The sequence below is a fragment of the Lepisosteus oculatus genome, chromosome 2, assembly GCF_040954835.1.
Source record: "Lepisosteus oculatus isolate fLepOcu1 chromosome 2, fLepOcu1.hap2, whole genome shotgun sequence".
Classification (NCBI taxonomy): Eukaryota; Metazoa; Chordata; class Actinopteri; order Semionotiformes; family Lepisosteidae; genus Lepisosteus; species Lepisosteus oculatus.
The window spans coordinates 2,729,846-2,745,347 of NC_090697.1; the positions used below are offsets into that span (position 1 = coordinate 2,729,846).

The following is a 15,502-nucleotide window of genomic DNA, read 5'->3' on the forward strand; positions in this document are numbered from 1 at the left end:
ACACACAACTGATGGAACATCTTAAATGGAGTCAATGTGTTAAAAGGTTTGACCTTCATTGCCGACTTCTGGGATATATGTTTCTTTTTCTTCAGCTAACGTGCCTGCCCCCTGAATACCGGGCAGTCCACGCTGCAGATCAAATAGCCCACTTACTGCCAAACTCCTTGCTTATTTCTGTGTTGGCAAAGGGAAGTTCAGCCAACAGAGTGTTCGAGCAATCAGAGGCCTTTGCTTTCTGCTTCCTGCCTTTTATTTTGGGTCTTTTCCTCTTCTTTTTCTCCTTCTGCACATTTTCATTTTCTGAAAAGCCAAGATATTGACATTAGAAGACAGGGGACAGTTCGGAAAAAAGTTTTAGTTTGAAAATGAAATGTCCGCTTCAGTCCAACAGAGTGCTGGGCTGAGGATACAATCTTGCGGTTTTTTTCCCCCACATGCAATAGGAGTCTGTGAAATTCTTGGTACTCTTTTACCCCAGTAAGACCATCAATTAAAAAAAGGCTACAAAATTATTCATCTTTTCAAATGGCATGAAATTTGTATTATAAACCCATTTTATTACAGCCTTAACAACCACCTTTATTTTATGTAGTTCAGGTGGGTAGCTGCGTCAGCATGCGAAGGCTGCATGCTCAGGTGAGCCACACACCTGAAGAAGGCTCCAAGCCGAAACATTCTGTTTTCCTTCTCTCTTTTCAGCATGGAATAAACCTATTATTGTTCCATTCTTTTATATATCACCTTTCGTGGTACATCAGCTGAGACACTGTGACATTGATCCATCTAATGAAGCATCTCATAACTTGATGGACGGCAAGAAAAACATTTATTTTATAAATATATCAAAAATGTATTTTACTTGTTTAATTAGAAGCTACATAGCTAGTCTTTCAAAGAAAAAATGTATATGTTCATGTCTTTCCGTACAAGTGTATAATAGATAAAAGTTTTTTTTAACCATTTGATAAAATCTGCATTATTAGTGCCATAATCTATTATCGTAATGTCGGATATGGACAGTCTCGATGCTGAGACTTCTGAAAGCAAACTTCAGATTCCGCCTCTTACAGCAGAGCAAACAAGCAAATCCCCGCGCATCACAGTAATGAAAGGAAATGCAGTTTAATGTGTTAGCCACATTTTCGCACACTGTACGCTATAATCAGAAAAAACAGCCAACATTCATTTGGGTACAGCTCATTAAAACGTACTTCTGTTACTGTTTTTTTTTCTTTAAACAGGGATGATAAATTCAGATAGCGAAGCAAAAGGGAGTATACATGTTATATATTCAGATAAGTCTGTTATAGAATCCAAAAGTTTGCTAGTATACTGTAAATCTGTGATCTTAGTCCATGCAAATAAGTGATAGGAAACACTTTTGACAGGGAAGTTATACGAGAAAAAAAAGTACATTACATTAAAACAGACTACTAGTGTTGTCAAAAACGTCTAAAAAAACTCGCCTTCCACCTTGACTTACCCGAAAAGCATTTTTTCTCTGCAGTTTCCAGAGCTCCTGTTGTTATCTTCGCGTCGTGCTGCAACAGGTCCTCCGCAGGGTGCAGGTCCAACAGCACACCTGGGATGGCAGACAGCACCAAGTCCGTTTTGTCATCTTCCATGCCAGCCACCAGGTCGACAGCATGTAAAACCCGAGTCTGGGAGACAGCCAAGGGTTGTAGGTTATGGAGGGCTGCCTGTGTCTGAGGCAACCAGTGGACAAGCCGTGTTGAATTTCGCGAAGCTGCTGGTTCATGAAGTTCAGAGTTTGCAAAAGCGCCGCATCCCCGTAAAACTTTTTTTAAGAGGGGCACGTCGGCATCGCTCTCGCACCTTACTGGGGTTTCTTCTGTTCCACCGAAAACACAGAAAGATAAGAAAGAGCCATTTGTGTTGCGAATAGGTCTCTGATCGTGGCGCTGGCTCAACAACCTGCCACAATACGGCGAGTCTGCAACTTGGATACTTTGTTTATTCGGTCCTACCAAACGTGCATGTCCAAACAAACCAACCTTACAACGCACCGGGACGAAACTGAAACGAGGCAAATGAGCAACCCCCAGTCTCAAATGGTGCATTGATTATCTGTATCGTGCCTCAAAGCGAAAATAACATATTCAGTGGGCGTTAGAAACACTTCTTTATCCAGCGACGGACACATTAGTATTTGCCTTCTCTTTCCTAGGTCGGTAATTCAATAAAGCAAGCTCTGTAAATGGGACACTTCAGCTGGGGTTGAAAAAAAGTAAAAGCAAACGTCAGCTGCAAAGTTAACCAACACTTTGCTGGTGGCCGAGAAACGCGTTGCTCTGGAGCTTGTAGCCCCATAGGTACGGATACTCCACTGGCTCAAAAGGGCTCGATCGCGTTAGTTTGCGAAGGTCTAATTTTGTCAACTACTTCACGGAGATGCATCACGCATCTTTTTAGTATTAATTCAAATTCAAATATGGTGAGTCTGCTACCGAAACAATCAAATATTTTTAAAAATATGAACAGCCCTACAATTTAATTGAAAAACAAGCTGTACAAAATAGCTGTGTCAGACGGTAGGTCTGAAAGGTAACCATCAGTTTTAAGGAAACAACTGCAAACAATTAAGCAGATGATAAAGTTAATTACATACAAAGGTCACTTGAAACACAAATCTGGATAGTTTTGGTGATCGAGGACCTGGTTCCTTGGTTGAACAAATAATATGATGCACTGAGTTTTTCCAGGTTTCTCAGTCATTTGAAAATTAAGGCAAACTTTAAGCTTCCTAAACTGGTGCATCTCAGTACTAGGGTTAAAGATGCCTTGTTTAATATGCACTATAATTTCTCCAGAGCAGGAGTGAGTACACATTACTGGTCTTTGACCTACAAGGCTACACAGCAGAACTACCAAATGAGGTCTAAACAAATGAAATAAATAATAATCATAACTATTACATAGTGCTTCTCTGGACACTCCACTCAAAGTGATTAACAGGTCATGGGGATCCCCTCCACCACCAGTGTGCAGCCCCACCTGGATGATGCAACAGCAGCCATAGTGCGCCAGAACACTCCCCACACACCAGCTCTCAGTGGGGAGGAGACCAGAGTGATGAAGCCAGTTCATAGATGGGTATTGTTAGGAGGCCATGATTGGTAAGGGCCAATGGGAAATTTGGCCAGGACAGCAGGGTAATACCCCTACTCTTTTTGAGACATGCCCTGGGATTTTAATGACCACAGAGAGTTAGGACCTCGGTTTTACATCTCATCTGAAGGATTTTACAGTATAGTGTCCCCATCACTATACTGGGGCACTAGAACCCACACAGACTGCAGGGTGAGTGCCCCCTCCTGGCCCCTCTGATACATCTTTCAGCAGCAGCCTTAGTTTTCCCAGGAGGTCTCCCATCCATCTGCTTAGCTTCAGTAGGTTGCCAAATTTAAGTGAGTTACAAACGAGAGGAAGCCATTTGGCCAATTCAGCCTGTTTGGCAATGAGTAGCGAACTGATTGAAGCATCTCATCCAGTGATTGCTTGAAGGGAGACAAGGTACTGGCTTTAGCAACATGTCTAGGTTGATTGTCCCATACTCCTACAACCCTTTGTGTAAAGAAGAGCCTCCTGTTCTTGGGGTTAAATGTACTTTTACATAAATTCCACTTGTGTCCCATGGTTAATAATTTAATGTTCATTGTGATGAAGTCTTTTGAGTTGGCTTTGCAAATGCTTTTTAGGAATTTTAATAATTATAATCTTCTCTGTTCAAGACTAAAAAAGTGCAGTTTCTTCAGCCTGTCAGTGCAGGAAATTCCCTAAATTCCAGGACTGTATCAGGTTTCTCCTGGACTCATTCTGGGGCAGTACTCAATATTCTAGATGAGGTCTTACTAATCTTACTATGTGTTTTCCATTTTAACATAACATTCCTTAATTAAAATAATACTAGTTTTAATTTTGTGTTCTAATATTTTGTTTGCCTTTACAATTTCTTTCCCATATTTTCTAGAATATGTCAATTATTTGTCAACATAACACCTACGTCTGTTTCATAAATAGCCCCTTCTGTCTCAGTGTTTCCCACTTGGTATTTATAGTTTGTGTTTATGCAAACCCCTGCACTTGTCTGCATTAAGCTCCATCTGCCAATGTTTGCCCAGTCTTGAATTTTATCTAAATCCCTGTGGATTTTATGAGCTGCTTCTACAGTATTTGCTTACTTGGTATTATCTGCAAACCTTGCACATAACAGAAGTCAGACCTATTGCTCTGTAATTACTGTGTTCAGTTTTCTCATACTTCATGTGGCTATGCAGTACATGAGCAATTCTCTAGTGCGTGAGTACTACCCTGTCTTGAGCAGCCTCTTGTTTCCTTAAGTACATCGGAAAGACACTACTGGGTCGTTAACCAATTAATCAATACAGGGTAAAAACTGAATGTTAGTTTAGTCAGTTATTCCATCTTTTAGATCCCTTTTAGTTTATTTACTTACATATACATTGTATTAACATTTTTCCAACTGGATATTGGGGCAGTTACCACACAAGTAGTACTGGCTGTTGGAGTTCCTCCAGGATACTCCACCTGTCACTCAAGCTGCAGATGTCTGGTTTAAACACTATTTTTGAAGTAGTAAATATATGGTATACTAAATGCAGGGAGATGTATTTTGGACATTAGAAACTGCAGTGCAGTAAATAAACTCTTACTCACATAGAAAATGCTTGTCACCTGGCATTTTTCTTTCCGTCTTTGTTCTCCCTCTTAGTATTAGTTGTGCCGTTTCCCTACAGTAGCCGCTTAAATACTGTCATCCTCCCTGCGAACAAGCAACAGCTTTTCATCTTCTCCTGTGACACTGACTTACAAACTAGTCTAACAGTCTTCTCTCAGTCAGAACAAAAGGTTGATCATGTTTGTTTAAAGGTAAACAAAGGCACATTATTGGCCACAATATCTGCTATCTAGCAAACAAAGCCTTACTCAAGTAGAAAATGAACACACCTATCATAGCACATCTACATTATACGTAACTCATTCTTTTTTGTAACTGAAATGCACAGACAGATCAGTTAATACATGAGAACATAAGGGAGAGATAAACAAAGTAATTTGGCACATGAGCAGCCATTTCTTGAGATAAGAGATACTGTAGTATCCGCTTCCAATAGCATGGCTGGTTATAAATTAATCTAAATACCATGTCTTTGGACTGTAGGAGGAAATCAGAGCACATGGCAGAAACGTACTCTACACAGCCTCCAGGAGAACACGCAGACTCCACACTGAAAGCACCCAAGGCCAGAATCAAACCCAGGACCCAAGACCCGTGAAGAAGAAGCGAAAGCCAACATGCCAGGGTGCTTGAATCAGTTTGCTGTGTCATTTATTTCTTATGTTTTAATGCAAATTAAACAGATTTGACTTGCTCAGAGACTCAATCACTCTGGCATTGTAGGTTTCTAGAGAGACGTCAGGGTATGAGCTTCACCAACACGACGGAGTAACTTGTTCCAGACTCCACAACCCTTAAAGAAAAGAAGTGCCTCGTGTTCTTGTTTTTAAATTCACTTCCACGTCCATTCCACTTGTGTCTTCTGGTTTGTTCTCCAAACATTCCACCAAACAGCCTCCTTTCACAGTATCCCTGTACATTCTGGGAAATTAATGGCATGTCAAATTAAAGTTTTGAAAGCAAGTACGTTGTAATGTTCTATCACCTCCACAGGGCTATAAAAGAAGGTGTACATGAGGCCTGACTTTTCTCTTGGGGTGATTGTATAGAGATTTGTCTGTGCAGATTTCTTTAACTGGTAATCACAGGTCAGCGTTTGGTGCTTTACAGGTTAGAGAGTGATCACACAGGAGAGGAGAGTTCAGGGCAGGTTTAATTTGAGCTGACAGGCTGACCCCCAGCTTGGGCAGGCTTACGTAATGGTAACTGAGGGGTGCCCAGGTTAGTTTGCCAGGGATTGCTGAAGCTAGTATGCTGTTAGAATGGTCCAGTCTGTAAATAAGAACTCAAAGGAGTCATGATTGCAAGACATCTTTTCCAAGTAATCATTAGAACATTTCCTTCCAACTGATGGAGGACATGCATCAGTGTTTTTTTTTAAATATTATATCAGTGTGAACACAGTTACCATGTCACTGTGCCAGTGGGCTCTCTTCAGCACATGCCTCAGATCTCCAGGTCAGGCAGTTCTGTTATTCCTCAGAACCGAGCTCGCAGAGCAGGAGAGTGCTGTGTGAATGTTCATCGGAGCCTCGGAACATCAAAAGACGGATCTCTTACTCTCTGATGTGATATTATTAGATGAAACTGTTACACTGTACTGGAGGAGGAACTATGTAGTCAGTGAATGGTTGGCTCTCCTTTCATTTGTGCAACAACTTGTATTTAAGCAATTAGTGGTTATGTATAATTATCTGGTAAATTGCATGATAGTGTCTGGTGTTTCCATTTTGCCGAATACTTTTTTTTTTCATTCCAGATCAAAAGAAACAAGCCTGAGATTGGTTTGGTTTGCAAGATTTACTGATCAGCCTAATCTGTTTTTAAGTTTCTGGTGTATTCAAAATTGTTTAATGGAATTTAGGTTACTAAGTGGGTTAAAGACTATAGTTACTGTATATATCTAAGTATTAACCGCCACCGTTATATTTAAAAAAATGTGATTCTTATGTGCTGAGATATTTCAGAAGAATAATATTATTTCAACCTATATGTTAATAGTGCACAACAATAAACCTGTATGACATATTGTGTGAAATGCCTGTAGAAAAAATTATTATTAACAGAGCTTACATCTGTTTGTTCTCTTTAATAGCTCCTGACTATCAAATGACAAACATCCATACATATGGGTGCTGTGTGTTTACAAGTGCAAAGGTGGTGTTTGCCTGCTGTAATTGCACTGTCTTGGCTCAGTGAAAGAGTGATAATGCTGCTGAACGGAACATCACATAGCAAAGAAGTCTGGTATTTTGTGTTAATTTATCCTAGACTCCAGCAGCATAACTACACAACTGACAGGAAGCAGAGTAGCCTAGTCCAGTAATTAAAATGTCATGACCCAGCAACACCTATGGCAAACACACTGGATACTGACAGAGGACACTACCTTTGGATGAATTCTTCTTCTGAGTTCAGAAAAGACAGTGCCAGCATGAGATTGTCTGTTCCCAATCCCCACTCTACATCTGGATCCTTAATCAGTCGAGAATCTATGATATAGGTTGAGTAAACCCCAAACAGTGGTGAGTATCACTGGTGATCTCTGCAGAGTCTATGCCATACCACTCACATGCTTGTCTTTGAGCCGGTGATGGACAAACCAGTATCGATTATTTCCATTGTGGTATTTGGCTTGAATACAGTATGTGTTTCAGATGAACAAAGAAACTTGTTTATTCCCTCTAGTCCATCCATTTTCTAACCACTTTATGCTGCACAGAGTCACAGGGGAGCCAGAGCCTTTCCTAGTAAGCAACAGGCGCAAAAGGAAAAAGGAAAATATTTGCACATTGTAATTCCTCCCCGTAGAAAGCAAACACATACTGCACAATACACTTTTTGTTCAGGGCATCACTAATTTAAATATAATTAGTGAATAAATGAATATAATTATGTGAAATCAAATATCATTATATCAGATATCAAATATCAGGCTTAGAGAGATTACTTATCTGAATATAAGGTTACTATAGCGTCCACTAGACCTACTTCTCTCACATCATTGAAAATCACCAAAACAACACCAGACATCTTTTCTCCAATCCAACAGACTGCTCAAGCCAAACTGCCCCACCACATTACCTGCCTCATCACAACTCTGCAACACATTCTTAGATTTCTTTAGTTCTAAGATTGACAACATCCGGCATCACATTCTCTCCACTATGCATATCATTTCCATACCTCCTCCCTCCTCATCCAACTTCTCTGGTTGGATGAAATCGGTCTCGTTAAGTCTGGTGTTCCTCAGGGCTCAATACTGGGCCCCTTGTTCTTCAGCATTTACATGTTCCCACTTGGTCAGCTTTTAAGATCACATTGTCTCAGCTTTCATTTCTACGCTGATGATACTCAAATATACATCCATACCAAACCTGACACTAATGTGGATGTCTCTATTCTATCTAATTGCATCTCTGACATAAAAATTTGAATGACTCAAAACTTCCTTCATCTTAACTGCGACAAGACTGAAGTTATGCTTATTGGCACCCCCATCAACTTCGTAAAGCCAGTCCTGTAACCCTGTCTGTAGATGGTTTTGTACTTGATGATGATGATGTTATCCGGTCAGTCGGATCCGACTCTCTGCGATTCTACAGGCCATCTCTCGCCACGCTTCCCGGTCTTGGACTTTCCCTTTCAGCTGTTCTATGCCTAAGCCAGTGTCTGTTTTGATGGCGTCGAGCCACCATGTTCTTTGACGGCCTCGTCTTCTTGTTCCACTGACCATTCCAAGCATCATTGCTTTCTGCACTGAATCTGATCGCATCACGTGACCAAAATAAGTGAGCCAGAGTCTGCTGATCTTTCCCTCAAGCGAAATTTCTTGCTTGATGTGCTCCAGGACCTCTTTATTGGTGACCCTTGCTGTCCATGGTATCTGTAACAGTCTTCTCCAGCACCATAGCTCGAAAGCATCCATCCTCTTTTGGTCAACTTTTTTCAGTGTACAGCTTTCACACCCATACATTGATATGGGGAACACAATAGCATGGACCATTTTGAATTTGGTTGTGAGGCTGATGTCTTTGCTCTTCCAGATTTGGTGCATGCTCAGCATCGCACTACGGCCTAACGCAATTCGTCGCCTGATTTCAGGTCCGCAGTCTCCAGTTCGGTCGATCATGGATCCCAGGAAGCAGAAAACCTTGACGCATTCGATCTCTTCACTATTGATGGTTATTTTGACTGCTCCATTTCCAGCTGTTGTCATGATCTTTGTCTTTTTGATGTTGAGTTGGAGACCCATCTTTTTACTTTCCTTTTTGATTCTTAAAATGAGGTATTTCAGGCCATCCTCCGTTTTCACCAGTAATGTTGTACCAGCTTCAGTCAAAATTGAAAAACCTTGGGGTTATATTCGATTCTGGCTTAACATTTGACCCACATGTGCAGCATACTGTCAAAATATCTTTTTTTCACCTCAGAAATATCGCTAGACTACACCTTATGCTATCAGTAACTGTGGCTGAAAAGCTAATCAACACATTTGTATTCTCTCGAATTGACTGCTGTAATGCTCTACTTGCTGGGGTATCTAAATCTACTCTGAACAAACTGCAGTATGTCCAAAATTCAGCAGCCAGAATCCTGACCAGGTCTAGTGCAAGTGTTCACATTACTCCTGTCCTGGAGTCCTTGCACTGGCTTCCGGTCAAATTCTGTGTAGACTTTAAAATCCTCATGCTCACCTACAAGGCTCTGCATGGCTTGGCACCTCAGTACCTGTCTGAACTATAATCGCCCTACCCCCCACCTCGCAACCTTCGCTCTTCTAATTCTGGTCTCCTAACTGTCCCCCAAGCCCGTCTACATTGTATAGGTGAAAGGGCCTACTCCTGTTATGCCTCCAAGCTCTGTAACTCTCTCCCTAAGGATATCAGAAAGTCACCTTCTCTAAACTCCTTCAAATCCAGACTCAAAACCCTCTTCTTTAAGAGAGGCTTTACTTAACTGGTTCCATTCTTCACCCCTCTGCTTTTCTTAGTATCACCATCCACAGTCTCCTCTATATATTGTAATTGTGTTTTATCTTGTGTATTCTTCTTTTTATTGTTTGCTGTCATCCTGTAAAGCGCTTTGAGAAGCCACCTTTAAAAGTGCTATATAAAATAAAGTCTATTATTATTATTATTATTATTATTATTATTATCATTCAATTTCTATAATTTCTTTAGATTAGAACTTTTAAACATCAAAGATAAATGAGCAGCAGCTATAATATGATGCAAAATGTGTAGTTATAACTACAATATAAAAATTTCTGTAAAAGAGAAGAAACTGATCAAGGTTCACAAATACTCCAACTAGAGCTTTGATGATGCATTTACATGCTCTTTGTAGATGTAGTTAGTACTTACAGTACATACACACCCTACTTTAACATACTTTGGGATGCTAGAATCAACAGCTGTTATCTTCATACAGTAATTGCTGTTATTGTTTTGTTTCTCCAAATAATGACAAATTCAAAGGGCAAAAAAAGATCCCAGAGTAACAACAGTAAGCATAAAAAAAATATATAATTCCAAATGAAAAAAAGTCAATAAAGTACTGTAAACCCTCTAGTGGCCTAGTGGCTGAGTCACAGATGAGCATGTGTCAAGCCTTGTCAATCAAGCTCTTAGATAGGCGGAGTGGTGGCTCTGTGGCTAAGGACCTGCAGCTGTAGCTGGAAGGTTGCTGTTTCAAATCCTGTAGCCAGCAGAGGAATCCTACTCCATTGGGCCCCTGAGCAAGGCCCTTAACCCCAGCTGCTCCAGGGGTGCTGTACAATGGCTGACCCCGTGCTCTGACCCCAGGCTTCTCCCTGTCCGTGTGTCTCATGTAGAGCAAGCTGGGGTATGCGAAAAGACAAATTCCTATTGCAAGAAATTGTATAAGGCTAATAAAGTGATGTTATGTTACTAATTTGTTTGAGTCCCCTTGTGCAGGATAAAATAAAGCGGCTTGTTCTACACCTCTCTTCAAATAACACCTCTATTGTCTGTGGAAAAGGAACTCAAATATTTGCTTCTGCCTCCACCTTTCACGCCTTTGTTTGTGTGTTGTAATCTCATACCCTGGTATTGGTTTGCAGCACAAAGGAAACCACCCCGTTCTCATGAGCTACAGATGTAAGAGCAGGACCAGTTTTGCAAACCAATTTGCTGAATGGAGCAGAAAGGGACGCTGTTCTCAGGAAGAGTTTTCACACCTAAGCTCAGGTATTTCACCTCCACCTTTCATCTTAATACTGTGGAACAACTGTAAAGCTTACCGGTGAGAATTTAAACCTCTTACATTAATTACTTCTCTGCATGTGATAATGGCACAGGGATCACATTACCGTGGTTTGTTTATCATTTTTTTTCTTTTTCTTCTCATCCTAATTAGCTTTTGGGACAAAAGTAATTATTTTACTTCAGTCTTGTCTTATCACTAAAGATAACCTCTTCAGGATTTGCTTGAAGGCTTTAATGTGATTATCTTTAAATATATTCTTTTAAATGTTCTTTAAATGTTTAAAATGTTCATTTTAAAATGTTCTTTTCCCCCCATCGTTTTGTTGGCAAAAATGAAACCCAAAATATTTCAGTTTTTTACTTTCATTTTTAACTGAAGAAATGACTAAATGATCAAACTCCTGATATATGCTTCATTTTTACTTTCATTAATGTGTTAAAAGATTCTTTTGTGAAACAGGTTTTGGGAAAAGTCATAGTTATGAATATTCTGGTGAAGTTCCATGTCCTGGCGAAACAGCAGCTACAGAGACACTCGCAAGTGTGAATCTGTGGGTGCCAAGTGCCACAGGGTCCGACATCAGTTTTCATTCCAACCTCTTAACTACCTAATTGAACTTGTTATTCCGGGTCTCCCAGGTCCTAAGCTGTTAATGGTGTACAGAGACCTATAAAAACATTGCAATGCATCACCTGAGAAACCTGGTTGGGCACCGTTTCATTTCTCATTTTCCGTGCTAACTGCAAATAACACAGAAGTTGTTTACCAGGAAATGCATTTGTCCTGAACAATTGATTGTTCTGTCATTTGAATGCAACAAAACACTTACCTATTACAGTATATTGCTTTATAATTTTAAGAAAATATGAATACCTTGCACACATATACCCTGCTAATATTCATTAAGGCTATGCAGGTATGTATCGTTAAAATTTGTATTTTTTAAATGTACATGTTCTATTTGAAATAAATTGTATTATTGTTTATTATTAGTAAAGGCTTATATAAAAGGTATTAGTTAGACATTTCATATGCAAGGTTGTCTGAATAAGGAAGGAACAGCAGAGGCCAGTGTTTCTGAAGCTGAGGTGAACAGACAGCAAAGTCATAACATTATAGTTTCTTTGCTGTTCTCTTTCCTTGTTTATTCTTATCTTTTCATGGGAGCCTTTAAAGAATGTAGAAAATTCTATTTAAATAAATCAAACATTTTCCAGATAAAAAGATTTACAATGGTGGAGAAAACAAAATTAAAAAATAAGATCTGAAAGTGGTCTTGCACATGAAAAATTTGAAGACAGCAATATTTCTACTTGATAATTTCCATCAACCACTTCCAATAGAAGAAATTTACATACGTACACTTTCTACATAAGAAGTAGAATCTATTGTTTGTGAGTACAACCAGTGTAACACCAATAGTCTCTAATGTGACCTATCTGTACTACTTTATTTATCTCTTCTGCTTTATAAAAAGGTAGGATACAGCAAATATAGAAATTGCTAATAAAAGTATGTAATATAACATTACTGTGTAAACTGTTAAAGACCTTTTTAACAAAATAATAAATACCCTTTTGTTATTAGCTTTGAATGTGTCATATTTGATTCAGAGGCAAACGATACAAAGATAACTGTATCACCAGAGAGGATTGCGGTTCACCTCAGTTTACATACGTTTTAAACTGAACTACACAGAGCAGATTTTCCAGTATCACAGTAAAGAACCATCTTTTAGGGAAGGGAATTCTGACAATGGGGAAGCAATAGAAAAGACAAAAATAGAAAGATACAGTATATAGTTAAAAATGCAGAATCTAAATCTAGGATGTTATGTTAGAATTGTACAATGCACTAGTAAGACTTCATTTAGAATATTGTTTACCGTTTTGGTCACCATGTTGCAAAAAAAATACTGCAGCTCTGGAATCAGTCCAGAGAAAGGCAACCAGATATATTCTGGGGCTGAAGGGATTGTCCTACAGGAACTGAACCTTTTTATTATTGAACAGAGAAGATTATAGTGGGACCTGATACAGCTATTCACAATCCTCAAAGGCAGTGAGAAGGTCAACCTGGCGAACTTCTTCAAAAGAAATGGTGAAACACGAACCAGAGAACTTAAGGATATCAGTCTTATGGACATTTTATGCATTTAAAACCAAAACCAGGAGGCACCTCTTTACACAAAGAGTTTTGGGAGTATGCACAGTCATGTTGTTGAAGCTGATTCCCTGGCTTCTTCGTATTCTTACGTTTGGGTGTTCCATTTTGTTAGAGATTATACATTTTAAAAATAATGTTATATTCTTTCTCATTGGCTCAAAATAGCCCAATGGTTTTGCACGTATTTGAGCTTTAGCCCCACCAAGAAAGCTTACTGAAACAAAGGCAAAATACAGAACATTCAGTAAAGTGCAGTAAAAACAAAAACAGAAAAATGTACAACATAATAGAGCCAGGTAATGCCAGGCAAAGAAAAACATGAATTAAAGTCAAGGTCAAGTACTGTAAATGTGGTCTTGGGACATACACTGTGGGTTCAAGCCCAGACTGGGCACTGGTGTTGTATCCTTGAGTGGATTGCTCCAGTAATACAATATACCCAGCTGTAAAAAACTTGTGAAAATGTCACCAAATAAATTAGCAATATAAGATAAGATCACATTATTAGTTTTATACAACTTCTTGCATTAGGAATTTGTCTTTTTCACATACCTCAGCTTGCTCTCCATGAGACACACAGAGAGAAGCCTGGGGTCAGAGCGCAGGGTCAGCCATTGTACAGCACCCCTGGAGCAGCTGGGGTTAAGGGCCTTGCTCAGGGGCCCAATGGAGTAGGATTCCTCTGCTGGCTACAGGATTTGAACCAGCAGCCTTCCAGCTACAGCTGCAGGTCCTTAGCCACAGAGCCACCACTCCGCCTATCTAAGAGCTTGATTGACAAGGCTTGACACATGCTCATCTGTGACTCAGCCACTAGGTTGAAGTTAAAAGGGTCTAACAGTGCAGGAGTCGGTCATGGCTGTCTCATCCTCCTCCGCAGCCAGAACCATCTTTTCACTGGTCAGGTTATTTAAAGGACGCCAATGTATGGTGCTTCTACAGATAAATGTTACAGTCTCCTTTGTACACTCTGTTCAAATACAAAGAGGTGCCATTTATACTATTGATGTCTGGCGCCTATACCCTGTCTTAATAACAGTGTCTCTTAATGTACCTGTTTTATCCTGTTTGATATCAGCAGGCCAGATGGTGTATTGTTATAATTCTTTTTACTAATCTTTTTAGAAATCTGTGCCGCCGTGGTCTGCGATTTCATTAGAAACAGCATCAGATAGTAGCAGAGAGAGAAACTTTGTACTCTGGTAACATCATTGAGAATAACATTCTAGTCAAAGAGCATCAGTATTTTGTGGAATGTATATTTACAGAACTCATTTTCTTTATAGGTTAATTTTCTTTTTTTCAAGTTTGAGGGTACTTTGAATCTCATATCTACAACTACATCATAAATGTTAATCTTGAAAAACATGTTTTCAGCAACTGAATATTCAGTATGCGCTAATTCTTTCTATTTCTTCTTTTTTGTTTGTTTGTTTTAAATCTAAACTCTGGATGGACTGAATGATGAAAATCACTTCTGGAACATGGGGCACCTGTGTCTGGTGAGTTGTATCATACCTTTGAAAAGTTCTGATTGTTTAACATTCTATTTTTCTTTTAATTAATATTTTTTATGAATGCATCCATGAAAATTTTTTCTTTTATTAGAACAACAGAAAGATACAGAGTTTAATTTAACACAAATCAATAGAGATGTTGGGTTATATCTTAGATATAGAGCATAGTATATGATATACAGTATAATATAAACGTTTTGGAAGTAATTTATTTTACATTCATACATTATTTTGGTCAGATAATACCAATCATTATATTTTTTCTATGTAGCCATAATAATGCAGATTTTTATCAAGAAAATTAAATGTTTTAGTGCAAAAGGTTGAATTAATCTCAAAATGAATATATTGTACAAGTACCACAGTAACAATATTGTAGATTATACTATTTACTGTATCTGCCTCACATTACTTTCAGTTTTAATGTTTTGTGCTGGTATTTTCTGAGAAGTTAAGTTTATTCATGTAAATATGAGGTGAATTCATGCATATTTTGCAACTGTACTGCCACAGTATCATACAGATTTTCAAAATTGTTATTTAATTGCTGAAATCACATTATTTTGTTTTTGTTTTATTGAGGATATCACAAATATATGCAGTCTACAGTTGTATGTTAGCAAACTTTCTGCTTTTTAAAAATATAACAGCAATGGCAGAATTATTCTTGTTCATGAGATTATGCATGGGACCGTTTTTTTTTTTGTCTTCGTTAATGTCAATCTAGAGCAGTAGTTAAAGTTACGGCCGAGATTCCTAACCCTTGGCTGTAGGTTCAGGCGGCTGTTGCAGACGCTGTTCTTGTATGATTCTCCCTGAGCTCTGGAAATTGATACTAGAATTGCTGGAGAAGCCCTGCGATGGC

General features: G+C 39.0%; 2 protein-coding genes across 21 annotated transcripts in view; one reads left to right on the forward strand and one right to left on the reverse strand.

Moving 5' to 3' along the window:
- The window catches only part of LOC102685174 (A-kinase anchor protein 7), an 80,460-nt gene extending 78,124 nt beyond the window's left edge, over positions 1–2,336 (reverse strand). For all 6 annotated transcript variants that reach the window (XR_001479781.2, XM_069195928.1, XM_015359143.2 and 3 more), the window contains exons 1-2: positions 1,487–2,336; positions 157–303 (exon numbers count right to left, since the gene is read on the reverse strand). Coding sequence is in view for 5 of the 6 variants with exons in the window: in XM_069195928.1 (XP_069052029.1) it covers positions 157–303; positions 1,487–2,084 (745 nt within the window). In the remaining variant the exon portion in view is untranslated. The remainder of the gene's footprint in view (positions 1–156; positions 304–1,486) is intronic.
- epb41l2 (erythrocyte membrane protein band 4.1 like 2) overlaps positions 1–15,502 on the forward strand; it is a 106,378-nt gene that overhangs the window by 275 nt on the left and 90,601 nt on the right. For all 15 annotated transcript variants that reach the window (XM_069195904.1, XM_015359053.2, XM_015359020.2 and 12 more), the window contains exon 2: positions 10,809–10,935. In XM_069195904.1, the coding sequence (XP_069052005.1) occupies positions 10,833–10,935 (103 nt within the window). In that variant the 5' untranslated portion in view covers positions 10,809–10,832. The remainder of the gene's footprint in view (positions 1–10,808; positions 10,936–15,502) is intronic.